At 32.9% G+C, this 23,535-nt stretch overlaps 1 protein-coding gene across 5 annotated transcripts in view; it reads right to left on the bottom strand.

The window, feature by feature from the left end:
- Positions 1-1,499: 1,499 nt before the first annotated feature.
- Positions 1,500-23,535, bottom strand: part of LOC106074472 (ras-related protein Rab-3) — a 33,537-nt gene continuing 11,501 nt past the window's right edge. For 2 of the 5 annotated variants that reach the window (XM_056029339.1, XM_056029337.1), the window contains 6 exons: positions 21,336-21,408; positions 19,172-19,204; positions 15,476-15,700; positions 12,749-12,867; positions 10,823-10,947; positions 1,500-7,300 (listed from right to left, as the gene is read on the bottom strand). In XM_056029339.1, the coding sequence (XP_055885314.1) occupies positions 7,110-7,300; positions 10,823-10,947; positions 12,749-12,867; positions 15,476-15,700; positions 19,172-19,204; positions 21,336-21,386 (744 nt within the window). In that variant the 5' untranslated portion in view covers positions 21,387-21,408 and the 3' untranslated portion in view covers positions 1,500-7,109. Of the gene's footprint in view, positions 7,301-10,822; positions 10,948-12,295; positions 12,418-12,748; positions 12,868-15,475; positions 15,701-19,171; positions 19,205-21,335; positions 21,409-23,535 lie in introns of all 5 variants that reach the window. The other 3 variants (XM_056029338.1, XM_056029340.1, XM_056029341.1) reach the window with 3 other exon arrangements.

The raw sequence follows: 23,535 nt of genomic DNA, 5'->3' as shown, positions 1-23,535 counted from the left end.
TGATGACAGTTGAAAGCATCTACAGGACACAGGGGATGGGAGTTGGCAGTGATGACAGTTGAAAGCATCTACAGGACACAGGGGATGGAAGTTGGCAGTGATGACAGTTGAAAGCATCTACAGGACACAGGGGATGGGAGTTGGCAGTGATGACAGTTGAAAGCATCTACAGGACACAGGGGATGGAAGTTGGCAGTGATGACAGTTGAAAGCATCTACAGGACACAGGGGATGGAAGTTGGCAGTGATGACAGTTGAAAGCATCTACAGGACACATGGGATGGAAGTTGGCAGTGATAACAGTTGAAAGCATCTACAGGACACAGGGGATGGGAGTTGGCAGTGATGACAGTTGAAAGCATGTACAGGACACAGGGGATGGACGTTGGCAGTGATGACAGTTGAAAGCATTTACAGGACACAGGGGATGGGAGTTGGCAGTGATGACAGTTGAAAGCATCTACAGGACACATGGGATGGAAGTTGGCAGTGATAACAGTTGAAAGCATCTACAGGACACAGGGGATGGAAGTTGGCAGTGATGACAGTTGAAAGCATCTACAAGACACAGGGGATGGAAGTTGGCAGTGATGACAGTTGAAAGCATCTGCATGACACAGGGGATGGATGTTGGCAGTGATGACAGTTGAAAGCATCTACAGACCCGGCAGTATTTTTCATGAAATGGAAACATCTAAATGAAATCGCAAAGGCCAGTGCATCCTAAGGTCTGTCGTGCTTTCATCCCCCCTCCCCGATATCGCTTTATGCCTCCTAAACGTGGAGAGTCTATAGAGAAGGCAAGCTATAAAACTTAAGGAATGTATCTTTAAAGGGCTTGATCTAGCTAGAATCTAGAGAGACCCACATTCTCTACAATTCACGGCCAAAAAGTAAGATTGGAAAGATTGCGTTAAAATGCGAGCCATCTGATTAGGATTTTTTTTCTTTAGGACTTTTAATGAGCAGTCTGCGGGGTCGTCTTCTTCTCATATAATACAGACGTGACTTCAAAAAAAGAAGATGACTAAGTTCTACGCGTCATGCATATTAACCAATGACTTAAATTCTGCTAAGTCACTGGTTTTACTGGCTAGCTCAGGCAACACATTCCATTTTGTAACGAAGTGAGGAAAGTGAAACTCAAAATTGCCCTGGCAATGGTCATTTAAATCTGATAGCTGTAGCTGTGCTTTTGTCTTTTAATTTGGAGAGAAATAAGGGGTGGTAAACCTCAAACCCTCTGAAAGATTGACAAAATAACAAAGGGGAAAAAGGGTTGTGCTAGGTCTAATCTACTTAAGTCATGTTTGTAATCAGCTTTTCAAAGCGAAGGTGGATCTAAGAGACATCTTAGAGTTTACAGTGAATGAGATTGTGCTTAACTTCAACCACGGATGAGAAGGTGAATGCGTTTGCACTTCTAACAATAGCCAAACAAGACTTCCATGCACAGATTGACAATATTTCTAGACATAGAATACATTGAACAAGACAGCTTTGTTTTGTCAAATCTTTATTTTCACCTAATTACGATCAAAGTGTAGGCAGACCATGAACTAACTAACACAGCAATGAAAAAGACTACATTCTAGATGGCCATGTATTTATATCACACAGTACTAAGGGCCACAACCAACTAAACACATTAGTGAAGAACAAACAAAAACAGAGTACTACAAGGACACCATTTTGACTTCATCAAGAGACAAACTAGGAAACCCTACAAGTGGAGCACAAGTATTTACAAACAGGTTAGGTTGATGTGCAATGTAGGCAAAGAAGATAATTTTATTGGTCCAAACAAATGGAAAGTCAGAAACAAGAAGACTTAAAATTAAACTCGTATACATGTATGAATTTGAATCCCTACCTGATATACTAGACCTCTACTGGTGTATATATCTGGACCTATATTGATGTAAGTAATCGGCCCTCCGAGATACTAAAAAACTATTGATGGATAACATTGAACATCTATTAATATACAATTCGCTAAATGAATAATTCAGGAGTAAATGAAAAGTAAATGAAAGAACAAAAAATGGAGGTCTACTGATGAACTGAAAGAAATGTCTAGACAAACTTTACTGAAAGAAAAAAACATTTTATGATTTAGAAAAAAAGCTTTTTTAATGAATCCAACCTTTTGACAACTTGAATCTACCAAAAGAAACAAAAAAAAGACTAAAGCAATACACATAAATCTTGAACTTTATGCTACTAAAACTATAACACTCAAATCTCTGGTGGAACTCACAGTAATTTAGAACATGGATTTATTTGTACAACAAAAATAGGTATGGCCTGTCAGTTGATTTTAGACAGCAATGTTTTTTTTTTTTAGCCAAGTCGATTAAAATGTAGAATTGCTAAGTTCACAGACAAAATAGTCCTAAATGAATGAACAAATCAATTAATGAATGGAGAGTTACAGTTTTTTAAATTCTTTTTTTTAAAAAGCTTAAATTGTGTGTGGACTTTACGTTTCACTCTAAAGCTTCCCTAACGCTATAAATACATATCGTCCCTAGTCAAACTCTTCTATTCTCTGACAGGGACAAGCATTAGTTTACCCCTCAGCCATACTAGTAAAGAATGATTAGGAACAAAAAAAATGCCACCATAATGGCTTTTGAGATGACTAGCTTTTTAAGATGACAACTTGTGACACATTCATAAACACAAAAACAGACACACATTCATAAACATAAAAACAATCTAATCAAATCTAAATTGTCTTACAATATTAAAAGGAAAAAGTTATTCTCTGAGCAACTGTTTCCTAAAATAAGCATCTTAACTCCCAGTGCTTTAAATTTTAATTTAAATTGAGGTAAGAGACTTATTGAAAAGAATTCATCAAAATGAAAAAAACATATTTTAGGTTACACTGTCAAATTATCATAGATAGGTCAGAGATAATCTACTGTGACAATTGAGTCAGATTATTTCAGTGGAGCCCACCATTCCTTAAACTGTATTATTTTCAGTTAAAAAGACTGATTTTCAACAACTGTGTTCAGTCAAAAGTATTCTGACGATGGAACTGTTGTAAACTGGCCCGGTACAACTTGAAGATAAAAACAAGTTATATTACTAAATTGAGGTTCATATATTTTGTTTTAAATTCAAGCCTATTTTAAAAATAAATATTTGACAGCACAGGTAAATTTGAAATACCTATTTTAGGAGGTTTCTATTTCAAAACTACTCAACTTTATCTCACAAGAAAATGACTGACAGTAAAATAGCATGTACATCTAAGTGACCTTAGCTATGCTGGGTGTATCAATGGTCATGGATGAGTAGTGACTAAAAAAAAAAAAAGAAAAAACACCACATCTTCAATGTTCAACTTAAATTTGTATACAATAGATATTAGAGTTGTTGAAATTAAAATACTGTCGAGTAAGATAAAGGAAATATTTCTTTTAGTATAAAGTTCACAGCCTGTATGAATAAAATAAAATACTAAATAGCTTGGATACATAATTAGATGGACTGTAATTGGCTATTCTTTTTCTGAAGTAGGTATTAGGTAGTTTGTTGTTTTTGTGACTGTAGGATTTAAATGATTAAACACTATTTCAAGAACAAAACTGAAGCCTACAAGCATCTGCATGCCAATATTCAACAAATATGTAAGTCCCTAAATATACCAGATCTTTTTTTGTTTACAAGTCATAAACTTATGCACATAAGGTTCTAAAATTGTCATGAAATATAAAAAAAAAACTGTGGATGCTATGTACACAAATAAAAAACAAAAACAAAAAAAAAAACTATCACAAATCAAAATTAACAGGTGAGCCATCAAAGGCTTTGAATAAAAAAATTAAATTTTTGTTTAAATTAAATTTTAAATGCTAAATGTGGAAGATAGGCTAGACTACAATATATTTCATACAATATATTTCTAACACTTGAGATTAGGATCTTGTAAAGAGAATGATTTTTTGCTATGGACAAAAAAACTGAGAGATTATGTTGTAGGCCTACAAAGGACAGGCAGACTGTGAGAAGAATAGTTAGAAAGAAAAAAAAAAGCATTTTAGTTAACTTTTAAAAGGCCTAGAGATGCTTATATTATAATTGCTACTCCAAGACAGGAAATATAGTGACAGCAGACACTGGTTCCACCAGCAAAAAGTTACAAAGGTAGGAGGGTGATGTGTGACCATCACAACTATATACCAAATTATCAAAAGATAGGCCTCCATCCTATAAGAGATATTTGTAGAACATTAAAAAAAAACAACAAACACTTTACTTTTTTCTTAAAGAGTTAATCAGGCCTAAATGTTTCAAACGAAATTATTTTCAAACATAGAAATAAAACAGGACAACTATAATACAAGTAAATGCAAAAGGTATCCTAATATAAGTACTGTAATACAGGAGTATACTTTGCAATTTCAGAAACGTGTCTATAATAAAAAGGAACAATAACTAAATACTGTTCATATAGAAGCAAGGTTAGCCTTGAACACCTTTCAATTTTGTCCTCAAACATGCAAAGACTAAAGGTTCTCACTTTGAAACTGTTAATGAAAAGAACTTTATTATTTCCCCCAAAAATGTCTATCAACTTGTAGAGAATGTTAGGCTACGGTATTTAAACTGGACATTCTTTAAAAAAAAAAAAACCAACATAAAATAGAAAATGTAACATTTTAGCTAGCCAAAACCTGAACATTTGTAGTGAACAAATATCGATCAAGCATAAAATAAAAAACAACAACATAAAAATATTAAATGAACACATTTATTTTTTTTTGTATAGCTATAAATGTAAAGAGACGATCTTGTTAGCCAACCTGTAGAATGTAAAGAAACGGTTTGGTACAACCAAAGTATAAACAAAAGGTGGCTAGCTACCACTGAGACTGGCATTACAACTTCAAGTGATTTAGACTATTTACAAGTTAAAAGTAAAAAATCTGATTTGTATTTATATTAAATTAAGATGCTAAATCACAAACTGAAAACAAAAAAAAAACAAACAAACAAACAAAGAAACCAAAAAAAAAAAAAAAACTAGATATCAATGTTTAAAAAAAAGTATGTAAATCAATATATATATATATATGTCTGAGCCCTCCAACCGGAATGTCACTTAAAAGTGGACAAACATCCAATATGTGAAAGGAATGTTTAAAAAAATAAAAATAGAGAGCATCCTTACATTATTTTTTCTTTTAAACATTTAATTGCCACTATAAGACCTAAAACCTGCTGAAATAACCCACTAATCATCATACTAATATACAAACAAAATTATTTATTTATTATTTTAGGATAAATCTGATACAAATTTTTTTTTTTAAAAGTCAATAACAGAACACAATGTGACTCTATAGTAAAAAAAAAAAAATATTGGACTAAAACTGCAGCAACATCAAATGTAGCCAACAATTAAATGTAAAATAAATCAAAAAGACTCAAACTGAATTCAAACACCACACACATGTGAGTCAGTGAATTCTTTTATATTGCATCATCCCTAGTTACAATCATTGATTTAGATAGTCTTTCTTACAAACATTTCAACAGATCATTTCGATACATAACAAAAAAAAAAGATGAAAAAAAAAAAGTGAATTTCCATTGGATTTTTTTTTTTGTGTGGTCATTTCTCCAACGGACAGTTTCTCAGAAAAGTTCTGACAAATTATAGTCTCCATTTCTAGGAAGTCTGCGTTCAAACACAAAATAATACGTGTTGGTATGACTACATAAGCTAAGGCTATGGTCCCTTAGGTTCATGAGGCATGGAAATATAGAAAAGTAACATGTTCACATCTAAGAAAATTAGATTTGTCATAGATTTAACTTTCAAATGTGATTCTATTACATTGAAAGATATTACTTGTTTCTAGTAATTGCTAGTAATGTCATGGAGAATGATAAAAAGCGAATGAACAACAAGTCCACTTACTTTCCTTTGCCTAATTAGTCAAAGCTATAAGAATGTACTTCTACTATCCGTCTCCATACAGAGCATATCAGTTTTGACAGCCAACAACTCATGAAATATTGATGATGTAAAATATTTGAAAGTGAAGTCAACATAAGAGATATAGTTACATAAAGTCATCATGATTACTTCAAAAGAACTGTCAGCAGACATGAATAAAAATAATCCTAATTATGAAATAGGATTAAATTAGGAGCATAAAAAAATCTGTGACTTTATCTAAATTTAAATTATACAAATTAACCCCATTACCTTGAGCTTCACTATTTAATCACTGGAATAAATGTTCAGTGTTGAATATTGCTAAATGTAGGCCTACTTCAACATTGGCAAAGTTAAAGTGACTTTTACACATTTGTAACACTGTGCTTGCATTCTAGACACACTTTTTGACTAGATCTTTCATGTATTTAAAGAAACCAATTATTTAACGTACGTTGTGTAAAAAAATAATAATAATAAAAGAAGTCATTAATTTCGACGCATAGCTAGTTACATTGTATATATTTGTAGAGATGTAAATTTTTTTTCCTCCTTTCGCTATTCTTTTGCCCCAAGTTATTATTTATAAATAGTTTGGTAGATGCCTTAATTTAAATAGTTGAACTGGTTTAAGTATAAGTGAATAATTATGTATAAGGAAATATTTTGCCTCCAATTCCATTTCGCTACTCAATTAATTGTCTAATCATCTATATGAATGGAAAATGATTAGTTGCAGTCATTGTTTCAATTAAACATTACAAATGGCTAAATTTGGGTGACTGAATGCACATTTACATTGAAATTCTTATGAATTATTTGAACATAAAAAGTTGAAATAGGTGAATAATTGAATTAACAAAGCTGAATATCACCAAATTGCTAAAGAGCTAGACCAGGACTTAAAAACTTTCAAATAATAAATAAATATGGTCTGAAAAATGTATTTATATATTCTTTTCGGAGATAGTTTGAAAAACTTGAGAGTTTAAAAAATAAATGTTTAAAAAAATGCCTTGTATAAAGAATAATTTTTTTTAGTGGACTCGTTCGTTTTATTCAACTCACAGCCCAAAGTCCTGATAATGGTAACTGCTAGATGTTGACAAATAAAATCAATTTCACATCTGACGTTTCAGTGACTGGATCAGCAGGAACAGTTACTGCTGTTCATGTTTGGGTTCTCTGTTAGTCGAGTGGATTTACTTGTATTATTCACCATTGTTGGATCAGCATCTAGGCTCTCAGACATCTTGTCACAGATAATATCTACTAGACGTTCAAACACAGCTTTCACATTAATATTTTCTTTGGCTGAAGTCTCAAAGAACTCAAGGCCTGAAAGACAAAATAAAAAGCTATCTAACTTTAGGCCTGAAAGACAAAATAAAAAGCTATCTAACTTTATGTCAGAATAATATACAAATTATTACCTAGTTTTGTTTTAATACTTAAATAGACAAAACCAATATCATATGATTTTATTTTTTCAAATCTAAATTTTCCTAAGAAAATGAAGCATAAAAAGTTCATAACTGCTTAAAGGTCCTACAACACAAATTTTGTCAAATAACAATACTGTAAGTCAAGAAAAACATCTCAAAATTTATTAGTGCTGTAAAGATAGGAATTTTTTAAAATGCATGAGTTTTACTCTTGCTTTTGACATATAAAATTTAGTATAATTTTTAAAAATTTTCAAAATAAAACAAAATTATGACTAAAAGATTAACTAATAGATTAATTCTTTCATTGATTCTTCTGTTGTCATTAACAATAAATAACTTTACAAACTTTTAAACTTATTCAAGAATGGGAAGTGGGAGAAATAATGTGTAAAATATTTTGACCAGACAGAGTTGATACGAGCAAGCTATTGAAGTTTGAATTTTTAAAAACTAGAGCCTCAATGATGAAAGGCTATCTGCCACTGAGCTATTCAAATACTTAGATGGAAGTTTTTTTAGCCTATTGTTACATTAAAATTTTTTATGAACGACCTAATTCTCTGTGTTATTGTGATTACAAGATTGTGTTTGTTGCCCGTCGCCGATTTAGTAATTTTCTAAAAAAAAATTTAAAAAAAATTAATTAATTATGACTGATTAACTAATTCATAGATTTCTTTATTGATTCATGTGTTGCCACTGACAATGAATTATTGTGAAAAGCTTCAACTTGATCTGAGAATTAGTAGTGGGAGAAAAAGGAGTAAAAGATTTTAGCACACAGACAAAAAGCTCAGAAAAGACACCATCTTTCTAATGAGTGCTGCTCAAGACAAGTAAATTAATTAATGAGGACCTTCATCCATTAATTCTTTTCAAAATTCATTTTAATGATATGGTTAATTAACATTTGTAAGCTTTATATACAACTTTACAAGCATAAGCCTTCTACAGTAATTAATAAAAGTATTTGATAAAAGTGGTTACAGAAATATATATTGAAAAGAATCAGACTTTTGTTTGTAATAGTCTGTAGAATTCTATAAGAATTTTTTTCCTCAACTAAGTTATTGCAACTGAAATTGTTATCTGAACTTTGGAGGGACAGTAAATGAATGAAGTTACTTCACGGTCACAGCTATCTAATATTTGATAATCTGCAAGACAGGAACAACAAAAAGGACATAATTTGCAAAATTTTTATGGTTATATTTTATTTTCATTAGCTGCTAATAACTGGGGAAATTAAAGATATATTTGCATGTCAGGATATTGTGGCTAGATTTGTGTGTGTGAGAGAATGAGAAGTTCATTGACACCCGGGACAGAAAAGACAAACAGACAAAGGTTAGATGCATGTCCTAAAAGGCAACTTGATGCCCATAGGTCCAAACAGACACCAAAGATTTATTAGGGTTACTTAGGGCATGGTTTAGAGACTCAGTTTATATAGAGTAGGAATTTGGGTCAGACAGTTATTCTTAGGGACACAGGAAAAGAGAAAATAATTTTGTATTAGTTTTAGAAAGTAGTTGGTTTATTTATAATTACCAATGCATATTTTTAGCAAGTTGTTAGCGATATTTTTGTTAATGTAGAAGGGACAGTCAGTAGAGTGATAGCCTTGAGTCCATTGTGATAGTCTATGCTGAGAATCTGTGACAGCCAGTGTTGGGATAGGTTACAGTTGAAGTATAGACAGAGAATGGTCAATAGAGAATGGTCCGAACAGATGACATACATGAGACCTTGCAATGCTGGGTGTGTAAATGGAGGAGGGAACTTGTTAGTCTGATGAGCACGGATGAGGGACTATTCTTGTCATTTTATGTGAATGTTGTTCGAATTTTTCATCTATACTGTTATTGTACAGTAGTTACGCTGATGTTGTCAATTGTAGTCAAACTGAATTTCCATTTGATTGGATCAATAAAATTATCTTCTCTTATCTTAGTTGTACTAGTTTATATTTAACTAGCTGATACTCGTGCTACGCTACATAGTAATATATAGTAAAATAGTTGGTATATATGTTTATTTTGCCCGGAACACGTTTAAGCCCATCAATAAAACAGCCCGCATTACAACGCTCCCATATCCCCAACACAATTTTCTAGCCCTCAAATTCTATGTCCTTTTTTTTTGTCACTTTCATTATATAAACGAAAGGCCCACAACTCCATATTATAGAGTATGCGCAAACACTTCTTAGGTCCACCAGTTTGGCCGTAGTAATGAAACGGCTGTCCTTGAATTCTTAATATTACAAATGATTATAATAATAATGAATGAAACATTAACTTTTTTGTTTGACCAATACTTTTGCATTAATCTTGTAAAACCTATTCAAATTATACATCAATTTAAAGGTCATCCATTTATCTTTTTTTAGAAGTATTTTTTGTTATTGATAGATGTTGTTTTATGTTTTTTAAAATATATTTTGTAAAGTCAGTCTATTGATGTTTTGGAGTTACCTCCCTTTGCTTAGTATTTAGAGAGATGCTGCTTAGGTATGGGCTTAGTAGCTAATGAGTTAATTACCTACTACATACTGGTGATCAACGCCCAATATAGATCTGGATTATTAAACATTCCTCTTCTTAAGTAAACTGGAGTTTACATTATATGAATTATGTTGCCATTATGAGTTTAAGGTATGCACAATTCAAAGTAAAATAATATAGTAATTCAAACTCAAATAATTACACCCATCAAGAGCGACAATCATTGCTAGACAAAAAGAGCCAAGATGTAAATGAACAGAGAAAGGCTTACACTATAATTTTAAGATGAATAACATATATGACCTCCTTCAGTTGCGAAGTGACTGGATTACCTCATGGAAATGAGATAAATGCTTAGGTATTAGCTATGTTTGGAACAATGTCTCCAACACAGCAGTTAGAATACTATAGTAAAATAGTAATATCAAGAGAGTACCAGGTATTTATACATATACTGATTTATGTATATTGGGGTCAAGTAAAAAAAAATAGTTTTGACAAAACTGTTTCAAAATCTAAGGACAAATAATGCTTAGTGTTTTAGTGAAATAGCATTATGTGGACAGACACTAATTTAATTCTTTAAAAAGGAATCAATCTTGCTACTACTCCATTCTAAAATTTAAATTAAACTTAATCAGAGATGATCTTCTTGATTACTAGCCATAATCTAGTCAGAAAGAGAGTGATAAATGAGTGGTTGGCTGAATAACTCTGCTTGTTCAGTCAAAAGTAAAAGTACATCTATTTATTCACATTGATTATTATTTTTCTATGGCACTCACAAGCCAAGATTTTAAAATACTTTAAGTAACTGTCTGGCATTTGGTTTGGTGATTGAATGAAATAAAATGAGTATCTACAACAGAGTCCATTGTTTCTGCTGAGCACTGGTCTCTACTCACCTAATTGGTCAGCTAGTTGTTTGCCCCTCTCTGTGGACACAACCCTCTCATCCTCCAGATCACATTTGTTCCCTACAAGAACCACCTGGGCATTGTCCCAGGAGTAAGTCTTGATCTGTGTGCACCTGTCACACAAGTGAGGAGGGTAGACAAGAGTAGGTTGGGACAGATTGTTTTCAATCAAAGTTCAAGAAAACATGATGATGCCATTTTGTAGTGAAAAGTTGAAATCAAAAATGAAAAAAAAAATCAACTTTTAACAAAAAATAAACATAACAAAATGTTTTAATAATTTTTGAAACCATTTAACTCTTTGGGTGCTAATATATTTTTGTAAAAGTAACATAAATGTTGACTAAATTCATAGAAAAAAACATATTTTTTTTTAATTTAACTTTTTTTTTTCCATTAAGAAAAACATATTTTAAAGAATTTTGATGCCAAGTTTTATACTTAAGATAGCTTGATGCTTGCAGTAAACATCTTTCTTAAGGGAGCTAACTAACTGGCTTCATAGAAATATCAAGAATTCAAGTAGTCTTTTGTTTCTACATCAGTGCTGAGCCAACACTCTCTATGGTGAGCAATGAAAGAGTACAGCATGTAATATTTCTGAGGAAGAGGCAGGCTGTACACATTGTGACAGCTCACCAATAAAAACTGGCTAGAAAAGGAAAAAAAAAAGACTACAGCACATTTCTGAAGTAGACCTGGGTGACAGCTGTACAGTGTCTGCTAATGGTCGCAATGTGATTAACAATTATGGCTGAAAGCAACAGTCAACCAATGTGAGGCCCATTTTAGGTCTTCGGTCATTAAGTGGAAATAAGCACCTAAAGAGTTAAAACAATTTCTAAAATAATTGAACAAACATTATGGTTTAATCAATATCCATTCACTCTAATTTTAAATCTGAGTTCTCAGTGAAAATTTAGAGATTGTACTTTATTGAGCTATTTGATTTCTTATTCTCATTTAAAGTTTACAAATTATACCATGTTGATTTATTTGATAAAAGTGATATGGTAATACATCTAGAAGTCTAAATCAATTTATACATCAAGCCCAATAAGGAAAAAAAAAGGTAGTTGGGCTCTAGGTGGGCTGCTTAAAAATGTGACCCTAGGTGGCGACATGGATCCACATAAATCTACTTGAAAGTTGTTTTTTTGGGGACCTGGATATTAGCCTGGTATTTGGATGCTGCTAGAGGCTGTGGTCAGTTTGGAGATCTGTGTTCCAATCCTCCTCTAGAACTTATCTAAGTTTCACTATATTTTCTTCACCGTTGTCTCTGAATAACTATTGTACCCTAGTGCTGCTATTATATGCTAATGTCATGTGTACTCATTATTAAATTAAAATCAACAATAAATAAATCAAAACAAAGAAAAAACTTTTAACATGAACTCTGAACTGGGGTGTACCAACCAGGTACAAATGAACTGAAACAAGTAAACTTGATGTACCAACCCAGTCTATAAGCTAGAGATTGACCATCACCATAAGAAACTTCTCTATCTGGTGAATCACACTTAGATCCCACTAAAATAACTGGCACATGACTGCACGTGTGAAGTTTGATTTGATAGATCCTGCCAGGCAACACAACAAAGTTATAACCATTAATCTGGCCAATGCCGTTTATACTTGGTTTCTTTCCTAACATCTGTGTAAGACTTTAAACACAACCCTTCTTCTTATATCTATCTTAAGCCCAACAGAAATATACTCTAGATTCCAAAGTTAGGAGACGTTGCATAATAAAGTAGGAATAGTGCATACTAAATTACAACTAAGCAATGATTTTATTTTTATCTTGACATTGTATAAACAAGGGGCTGAAATGTGACCAGTCTCTAGAGCTTATTACAGCTAAAACTAGACCAGCAAATACATATTTCTAAAGAGATTCTATAAACCTACCAGTCTTGTACTGCATTAAATGATTCTTCATTAGTGATGTCATACATCAATAAAAAGCCCATGGCACCTCTGTAGTAAGCAGTGGTAATAGTTCGATATCTCTCTTGTCCAGCTGTGTCCTAGATATAAAACAAACATTATTGTTAAAACATCCAGAATTTAAGACTTAATGTAATGCTACTAAAATTGGTGTCATGTGTGTCATACAGATATGTCATTAATCGAACTTAAATCGTAGGAAGTCCCAGTTCATTATTATATGATAAATATTAGGATTTTTCTGACTTGAACTATGCCTCGATTATGTTTTATGGGACCCATCTATTTAATATCTTTAAATGTTACATGAGTTTTATTTGAAAAAAAAATTAAGAGAAACTGTCATGAAATAACTCAAATAAAATCTAATAATGTACAAACTTTCCTTCAGGTTGATCCATATAATTCTTTTTTATTACATAACAAGAAGTAATTATTTAATAATTTAATTTAGGCAATTTAGCAGATTTATTTTCTTAAATGGCACATGACGAGAAAATATTTTAAACTCATGGCCATTAATATCTAGATATAGCCAATGGATAACGAGCATCAAGGTAAAAAAAAAAGAAAAAAATTTATAAAATCGAAAATAAAAAAGAAAACATATTTCACTTATTTTAAAATAAATCTAAATTAACTGTATAGCAGTCACTAACAGCATAGATAGATCACAAAAAAAAAAAGTAAAGTTTTAGAAAGAAAGAAAGTTTTATATACAGATAAAGAAAGAAATAGTGTTTTATACGCACAGAAATATGTGTTAACTAATTGCAATGGACAGAAATTAAAAAAAATGAATTATAAATAAACAATGACTATTATTTAACTTTTTTTTTTCTAGAAATAGATCAAATGAAGAATTTTTTTTTCACCTTTAAGGTATCTTTTCTTCAAGTGGTGCCCAGTACACGATACCCCACTAAATTACTTGGTATCCTGTATTTATATTTGTGTGTCCTGCTTCTTATTGTGAAATTAGGGAAATCTCTACAAATTCATGTGATAAACTATTAGAAAACTTCATGATCAACTTAACAAGGTGAAGGATGCTAAACTGAACTTCACAGCTGCGAACTCCATGAAAAACAACTGAGCTACACTTTTAACAATATCTCAATGCATAGCAGTTGATCTTAGTATGAACTTGTTTATTACCACTAGTTAGTTGCCTATTTGTTTTTAAATAAGTTCTAAATCATAGAGGTCAAGTCTAATACTTCCTTTATATTAGAATTAATTAAACCAAAGAGCTTAGAAAATTTGAATCTGCAGTCTAAAAAAAAAAGTCAACAAAAAATTTCATGTAACTTTTGAAATAAACAAGGTTACAAAGACAGTTTGTGTGGAAACACAAACTTAAAATCGGCCCCCGAAGTGGTCCACCCAGGCAGGCATCAATATTTTCAGAAAGAACATCCAAATGAAATTATATCAAAGACAAATGAGAGATAAGAATGGAGAAAGAAGGTTGACAGATCGTGTGTAGTGCCCCAATGGTGCTGCAGATCAAAGGATAGGTGCAAGTGAATGCAAAGTTAGATGTGAACCTGGCCTAATTAGTTCCCGCTTCAGACCTTGTGGTCTATAGGGCAGATGATGTAAAGTTCATCTGTTTTTGTGGCCTAGGGTTAACGAGGATGTCATGTAGCCAGCACAATGACCAACTGCCTTTACTTTTCCCCAACTAATGTCAGGTACCCATTAGAGCCGGGTAGACTCAGAGGCGCCCAAGGATTCCGAAGTTGAAAATCCCAGTCTTCGAACCCGGGACCCTCGGTTCGGAAGCTAAGCGCATTACCGAGTCTCTCCTGGTCTTCACTTAATGTAATTGTTTTGAAAACACTGATTCCTTTGTTCAAATTCTCAAAATCAATACATGTAAAAAAAAAAGTTCAAGAAAATGAAGTTTATAAGATTACTATTTGTTTTAAATTAGGTCTAACTTATAATGCATACTAATTAGCTTTTTCTCTTTAAAAAACTGCTTGCATAACTGATTTAAAAAATTAGATTTTTCGCTTTTAGGAAAAAAAAAGTAGCCGTTGCATCAGAACTTTGAATGGTCTAATATACTGTGATGTCGGATTTTCAATATCTTTTCTAGTTTACGAGATCTAAACGGGACGGACGGACGGAAATTTCGCACAAAACTAATAGCGTCTTTTCCCCTTTCGGGGGCCACTAAAAATGTACACTTCCTTTATTTTGTAGACCAGATATACCAAAAGCCAGCTATATTTAGTTTTTCAGCCATGTATAAAAATCTCTAATACCTAAATACCTAAGAAGCTTAAATTTGATTAAATATTAGCTTAGTTTGCAGTATAAGTTTATATTAACAATATATTGGTGTGTCCAAATTCATATTTTCTATATCCCAATTCAAGTAAAATTTTTTAATCTTTGGAAACTCATGTGCATTATATATAATTTGAATACAGGGTAGAAATACAATCTGAGTACACATGTCTATTCACTAATGAAATAGAAGCATTCAGGTACTTCCATTTTTGATGTATGTCAAACCACTGCCACTGTTAAATGCAAAAGGTCAAATGTTCTGTCGTAAGTGCTCCAATTACATACGTTAATCTCCTCTATTTGAAACTGACAGTTTTAGCGCCTAGTAAAAGTACATAGTGGATGCAAATAACAAAGTCAAATGAAAAGTACAAACTGGCATACCCATATCTGCAGTTTAACTCTCTTGTCTTGCCTGAAAACTGTCTTCACTTTAAAATCAATACCAACTGTACTGACGAATGCGGAGGTGAAAGAGTCGTCTGCATAACGAAACAAGAAGGATGTCTTGCCAACACTACTGTTACCAATGATCAACAACTTAAACATGTAATCAAAATTTTGATCCGCTGCATCTTTCTGCCACTTGGAATCATTAGCTGATGCCATCTGAAATGTAAATATTGAAAGAATAATTTTGTTAGTAATAATAATAATAACAATAATAATAATAATAATCTTTATTGTCCATAAGGAAATTTGTCTTACAATTTGTGCATTACACCAAACAAAAAACATTTTAACTATAAGAAACCAAAGTGTACATTCACACCAGACTCACTCATAATTTACATGTGACAAAGTTTAAATCAGATTGTTCTTATTTAATGATTTGATTGCCAGGGGAACAAAAGAGTGTTTGTGTCTGTTTGTCTTTGCTATCGGTGTCTTGTATCTCTTTTGTGATGGTAAAATCACAAAATCCTGACACAGAGGGTGATTCTTTATTTCGAGGATCTTGTTAAGCTTTTTTTATAGATGTTTGTCTCAAACAACTGTCCAAATGGGCACATTAGTATAATATGTTCCTGATAAAGTAGAAAAGAACTTTAAACTAGACCTGGCTGTACAAAACTACTACTTTCAAGAAAAAAGAAAAAGCAGAGAACAACAATTGAAACATTGAATTGATAATTAGCCCATGTAATGAATTCAACATATAATTGCACACTGTTATGTCATGATTTCATTTGATAGGTAGCATGTCAACCAAATTGAGCACATTTTTTTCAAGCTGTATAGTTTTATTGCATTGATGATATCAGCGTATAGGTGAGCACGATGTTACATGGTGGGCAAGTAATAAATTACATGGCTGTATAACCAAAGTGTTATGAATATTATATGCTGTATCGGTTGTCGTTCTTATGTTTACATGTGCTTGTAACTTGTCCGTAAGAATGTGTTAACGAAATGTGTGTTGTGGTGTTGTGTAGTCATTCAGTGTATTAAGGCCATACTAAGCCGACATGGTTTTCGACTCTGTTATCATTATGATCATAAAGGGTTTACAATTAGAATCCTGATGAACTTAAAGGTGATTAAAAGACTACATAGGATGTTCCAGAGTCCAGTCAACTCTAACAAGAACCTGACATTTGTAAGGGAAGTAATGGAAGCTATAAGAAGGTTTGGTGCCACCAAGTATTCCCATAGACAGACACTCTTAATCATGTAAATATGCTAGGACCAATTTGTACAAACGTTCCTTCTTCCCTACTGCTTTTAGAGCATGGAATGGGTTGCCTGAGTCACCCAGGAAAACCAATGACTTGGCAGAATTTAAGTCATTGGTTAACATGCATGACTAGATTGACCAATGAACATGTGTAGGACATAATGATCTTTTTTTTTAAACCTCCTGAGTAATGAGATCATTTCCCTTTGTACTTAATATGCTTGGTAAAAATGCTACAAAACAAGATACATAAACTCTAATAGGAAAGTAAATAATGAAGTTACATGTAAAAGGTAATAAAAAGCTGAATATATCTTTGAAGAGCGGGTCTGCAAAGCAAACACAAAATCCTGATGCAGTCCCAGCTGCGATGGGCAGGACACATCTACAGAATGGAAGACCGCTGCAACCCTAAATGACTCGTGTATAGCCAATTAAGGGAAGAAAAGCACTCACAAGGCGGACAAAAGAAACCCTTTAGGAACAACCTCAAAGCTTCTATGAAATGGTTCAGCATAAACCCAGCCACCTGGGAGACAGAAGCACATGACAGAGCATCATGGGGTTGCGCTGTGAAAACTGGCGCACAAATTGCTGAGGAAAAGAGAACAACGCTGGCAGAAGAAAAACGCCAGAGAAGAATAGCAAGGCCAATGACACTAGCTCCAGCTGGAATAACCTGCCCGCGGCCGAACATTCCGGGCTCACATAGGTCTCACCAGCCACATGAGGAGGCACAAAACCCCAGTGCAAAGCCCTCAGTCCCCTGGATGACTAAAGCGGTCATCATCTGACGATCTATGTATATATATATGTTTCTTTATTATCCTTTTAATGGACTAGACAAATAATTTTTCTAAAACTTAGTAAAAAAAAATCTTATTCCGTTCTTTTTTAATATCAGCTTCATAGTTTTATGGCTCATTTCTATCCAAACATCAATAAATTTCATTTATTAAATAAACTAAAGTGAGAAAGCCACACATTAAAACTGTTTTTTGTCAAAATATGATACCTATTGAATTTCTTTTATTATGCCTAATATTAAACATCACATTCTTTAGTGGTCTAAGTTTAAAAACATGTCACTTGGTCAGTTGGAAAATATAAATTGATGTCAATATTATGGCTAAATTAAAACTTTTTCTGATAATCTTCAAGTAAGAATGTAATTTTTTTTTATCAATTATAAAATGTTATGCAACTAAGTTATGATGCATATTTATATACACACAAAAAGTTCCCCTTTCAGACCTTGTGGTCTATAGGGCAGATGATATAAAGGTCATCTGTTTCTGTGGCCTACGGTTAACAAGGGTGTCATGTGGCCAGCACAACGACCAACCGCCTTTACTTTTCCCTAACTACTGTCAGGTACCCATTAGAGCTAGGTAGACTCAGAGGCGCCCGAAGATCCCGAAATAAAAAATCCCAGTCTTCACCAGGATTCGAACCCCGGTCCTCGGTTAAGAAGCCAAGCGCTTTACTGCTCAGCCACCGTGCCTCCTAAATATATATATATATATATATATATATATATATATATATATATATATATATATATACACAGACAGGTCTATATAAATGATTAAATTCAAGACAAAACAAAGGAATTGCAAATACTTTTCCCTGTTCTCCTCATTCATATATTTTTTTTTTTACCAAACTTATATCAACTCTGTCTGGATGGATGCAATCTTGCACATGTTATTTCTCCCAATGCCCATTGTCAGATCTAGTTGAAACTTTGCAAAATTATTCATTGCCCTAACAAAACACGAATCAATAAAACAAAAATTACCAATTAACTTATCAATAAGGAGTATAATTAATTAATTTCATTTTATATAGAGACATTACTAGCTAAGGGGAGATAAGCTTTGTGTAAAGAATTAGCTTGTCACATGTACAATTGAAACACATCCTCCTTACTCACAAAAGGTCAATCCATGTGATTGGACCATAGCGCATTAAGCATGCTAAAAGCAGGAAATTGCGCTAAACAAAAACAATTGGTAAAAATATTTCCAACCACGCAGATTTACTATTGTTAGTCTAGATCTATTGTAAATTAATGACATGATTGATTCAAAATAATTGATACAATTACACATAATAAAAGGTTTGTCTTTTAAAGTATTTTTTTTTATTTTACTTGTTCCTATTGTTCTCTAAAAACGCAAGTTGTTTCATGTTAGAACGAAAACCTATGGGTAATCATTTATTAAATAACAAAGTAATTTGCAAAGGCAAGAAATTTTTTAAAAATAAAATAAAAACACTTTCCTTTTTTTTTGGGGGGAAAACAAACTACTGAATATAACTTATATTCAAGAAGAAATAAAAATCAAATCAAATGAGTTCTAGCTCAACATAATAAAAACATTTGTACACTGGCCTACTTGCTTCATGGGGGCTTCATCTTTGGCATGTGACTGGAATTGACAAACAGAAACAAGACACAGAAAAAAAAATATGGTCATAACCTTAATCAACATAGTTCAATATAATCTACCTTTGACATGACAAATTAAACAGCTACATTTCTATCAAACATAGTTTGCTTATCATGGGATTATTGCATCTGCAAGCCAAGCAACTCAATTTGTTTTAGTAAAACCACATATAACATGTTGCCATAGAGATGATATATGATCTTCAATCACTCCCTTTTTCTACTAGTGGTACATATCACACTGAAGTTGGTGTTTAGACTTGCATAGAACTACTAAGAATAATATTGGAATCTTGTGATATTTAAGTTTATTGTTTTGTTAAAAATTATCTGAGCATTTTCAAAGCAATACTCATGTTTTAACTCTAAGGAGATACTTATACTATAATTTGATACATTCCAATTTAATGACTAGTCTTACTAACAAAACTGGTAATCAATATAAGTTCCTCCTTTCAGACCTTGTGATCTATAGGTCATATGTTACCAAGGTCCTCTGTTTCTTGGGCCAATGGTGGCCAGAACAACAACCAACCACCTTTACATTCCCCATCTAAAGTCAGGTACTCATTCGAGTTGTGTGGACTCCGGGGGCACATTAAAATCCCAAAATTCAAAATCTCAATCCTCAACGAGCTTTGAACCCAGGACCCCAGGTTTGGAAGCCAAGCGCTTAACCACCCAGCCACAGCCTCCCTGGTAATCAATATGGAGTCATTAAAAAACATTTCATATGTAAGTGGCCCTTATGGACTTAAAATGTTTGAGTGTTTAAAATGCACCCAGATCAGTGGCATAGCAACCATGGCGCAACTTGGTTCATGGTGTCTAGGCCGATGACCAATGAGGCCTAGAGGTCCTTGAAAAAAAAAAGAAAAACAAAAAGAAATAAAATGTTTAGAGTATTTGCTCTACAGAGCGAGGAACAGCCAAAAGTTTAGAAAACAGATACAAGAAACAGCCAAAAGTTTAGAAAACAGATACAAAAAACAGCCAAAAGTTTAGAAAACAGATACAAGAAACAGCCAAAAGTTTAGAAAACAGATACAAGAAACAGCCAAAAGTTTAGAAAACAGATACAAGAAACAGCCAAAAGTTTAGAAAACACTACTGCTACTTAGAAGGCCAGAAAATGACAATTTTATTACTATCCAATGATAAATTAGAAAAATAAATGTCACTAATGGTTGGGCATAGAATTATAGTGTTTTGATGTTTTATTTAGCAAAATGTAAATTATAGTTATAGTCAAATATATAATTAAACCTTTTTTTTTTAAATAAAAATACCAGTACTTTAAAGAAAACTTACCAGCAATGATGTCATGACACTATTGCTTGTAAGTCATTTAAGTGTAATTTTAATTATAAAAGAATGTACATACATTGAAATGTCTTTTTCTTATATGTACAGGTACCTATAGATACAGCATAACTAAATTTTCTTTATGCCACACTTTTCTTTCAATATTCTTAGGGAGACCAACCATAAGAATTTTGAAGATGGGCCCATGGGTGAAATACAATCATTTATGAGAGCTGTGAGTTACAAGTCAAGGCATTACGAACACTAACCATCAATTCAAAAGACTTTTTAAAAAAGCACATATTTTAAATGTCACCATGAATCTTTAATGAATAAAAACTGAACAAAAATGTAAAAATTTAAAGAATAAAGTAGGTGCAGCCTAAAAATATGAAAAAAAAAATAGGTTACGGTATTAATATAGTTTGATATGCTTATTTAATCAATCGTTTTGACATTTAATAAGAGATAATGTTAACTCTTTCTCTCCGTAATTATTTACCACATTCTGATGGAATCAACATTTGTATCATCGGTTAGGAGAGAAAGAGTTAATGGAGTTGTTCTCTAACATCTTAAAGAGAAAAAAAAAATGAAACGCAAACATTAAGACCTATCTGTTTAAAACTTTTTTAGATTAACTGTCGTTTTAGCTCGCGTGTTTTTGTTTGTAATGTTGTTACAGGGCCTTGAGCCTACATTTTGTTTGTTAACAGCGATTTATAAAATTATTATTATTGTCAAAAAGAAAACGAACAACAATTTTTAACTGTTCAATTAATAATGAACAAACAAACAAATTCAACCTCTCCTTCGGTTTTTCCTTCTTCCGGTTCATCTTTTTTAGCTTTCACCATCTTATTATAACTAGACAAAAGCCTATTGTAGAGCACAGAAATAGTATTACTAGATACGTTGAGGGGGTGTGCTAAGAAAGTCTTTGGGAAAACATTTTTCTTTATGATAAACTAACAAGAGAAATTAATTTTAGAAAACTAGTGTGGATTTTTATTACACTAATTTATAACAGGAATTTTTGTCATAAATAAGAAGGCAGCTTTGTGTGTGTATGCGTGACTTCAATATGGTAGACTTACACAATTTCAGTTTTAGAAAACAAATAATTCAAAGCAACATGTTACAATGAAAAATTGAATTAATTGAATTTTCTGGGTTACTATTGAGTTGATATGTATTTCATAAATAATCTACCAATAATAATAATCATGCAACAGTAAAAAAAACACAAAAACAACAAGTACTTGTAGCACTCTTGTAGAATGCACCATAAAAAGACAAAAATTCTAATAAATGTTGCCATAAAGCTAACTGCAGAGCTTAAAAATAATTTGTTAAATGTATAAGTATAATAAACTTAGTGTAATACAGAAAAAAAATAGGACAAGCATTTAGAATACAACTTGGACAAATAAGCTTAAAGCATACAAGCTGAAAACATGACATCGACTAGCAGCTATTAGGTTTATATAAAACAGCAAGCTGATTGTATGCAACGAAAACAAGTCTAACTAGCCATTGTTGTTATTGACTAGGTCATGCCGTGTGTTATGGGATAGAGCAAGACAAAACTTTCGGACCAGCTGCTGCCGATCTTACACATCTATTTCTGGCTCACTGCCACCCACAGCCAGCCACTCTCTGTGTGAGTGTCTGTGTGTGGAAGGGCGGGTGTGTAAGGCGACAGCGACTCACTCCCAAGTTATGTGTGGGTGTTGGGTGTCCACAGCAGCGACCTCACTCTAAATGCGTGTGTGTGTGTGTGTGTGCGTGTTTGTGATTGACGATGGAAGGCAGATTTCATAAATACGAAAATTGTCAAAGATAGCATACAGTGGAAATAAGGTGAATACGTTACAGTTTGATCTAGATCCACTAGATCGGAACAAGTCGGGTAGACAGTGGGAGCCTATGACAAAGCGAAGAGGCTCTAAGAGTTTCAAAAATTCTCTTCTTCGCTCTCACTCTCTCTCTCTCTCTATATATATATATATAGAGAGAGATCTTAATGTATATATGTAGATCTATGTATATAAAGGAAATCAATGGAATCATTTGTGAATAGCTATAGCAAGCTGACCTTAAAATAGCTGAAAATACTAAAAATAGCCTAACTGGACAGGTGAACCATCGAAATACCTTAAACTCAACAAAAAACTTGATCTAAGTCTGGCGATGTCTTTACAAAGAGATCACAAAGCTATCTAGATCTTACCCTCTAAGATTTGTCTACAAACGTGCCAACTGTCAATGGAATGAGCACATAAAATAGACAGATTGTTCAGATTGAGACAATCTAATGGAAGTGAAGCACGAAAACTACACACTCGCTCAACTTCCAGAATCCTCAATGGCTGGCCACTAAATTCTGTAAGCTATCGATTTGAGTATTTTATGTCAGCAGCCAAGCTACGTGCGGCCCACGCTCTCTCCCCCAGCAGTTCGCACACGCAGGACTAGAATGAGCGAGCGATCAAGCCCACCCTTTTTTTTATTTTTATTTGTATGCCTCACTTTCTGTAGGCAAAATGACAAACTCAGCAGTTCGATTTGAGTAGCCTATGCCTAATGGGAAAAGCCAATCTTAGTACGGGCAATCAATCGACACACTGCTAGTGTTTTGTACTAGATCTATTTACGTTTGATTCATTATCGATACACACCAACTCTTTTGAAACCTTTATTGAAACACTTCATCGGCAATACTAAAAGTCATCTGAAACTAAACATTTTATTTATCGCTTGTAACAGTCTATTTTTCTCTTGTATGAAAGGCTATGAACACTTAAAGCATTGGCGTAGCCAGGATTTTTTTTTCGGGGGGGGGGGGTGGATTTTTTCTCTCCCCCCCCCCCCCCCCCCCAGGAAAAAAATATGTATGTCAATGTATGTCTGTATGTACATAATTAATCTTTATTACATTCTGACCCTTCATTCTTTCGTAGGACGTTTATTGTGCCCTAGATTATGTTCTTCCTGGATTTAATG

This window comes from Biomphalaria glabrata, chromosome 5, assembly GCF_947242115.1.
Source record: "Biomphalaria glabrata chromosome 5, xgBioGlab47.1, whole genome shotgun sequence".
NCBI lineage: Eukaryota > Metazoa > Mollusca > Gastropoda > Planorbidae > Biomphalaria > Biomphalaria glabrata.
The sequence above is the reverse complement of the archived record's forward strand: the minus strand, read 5'-3'. Positions and strand labels throughout refer to the sequence as shown.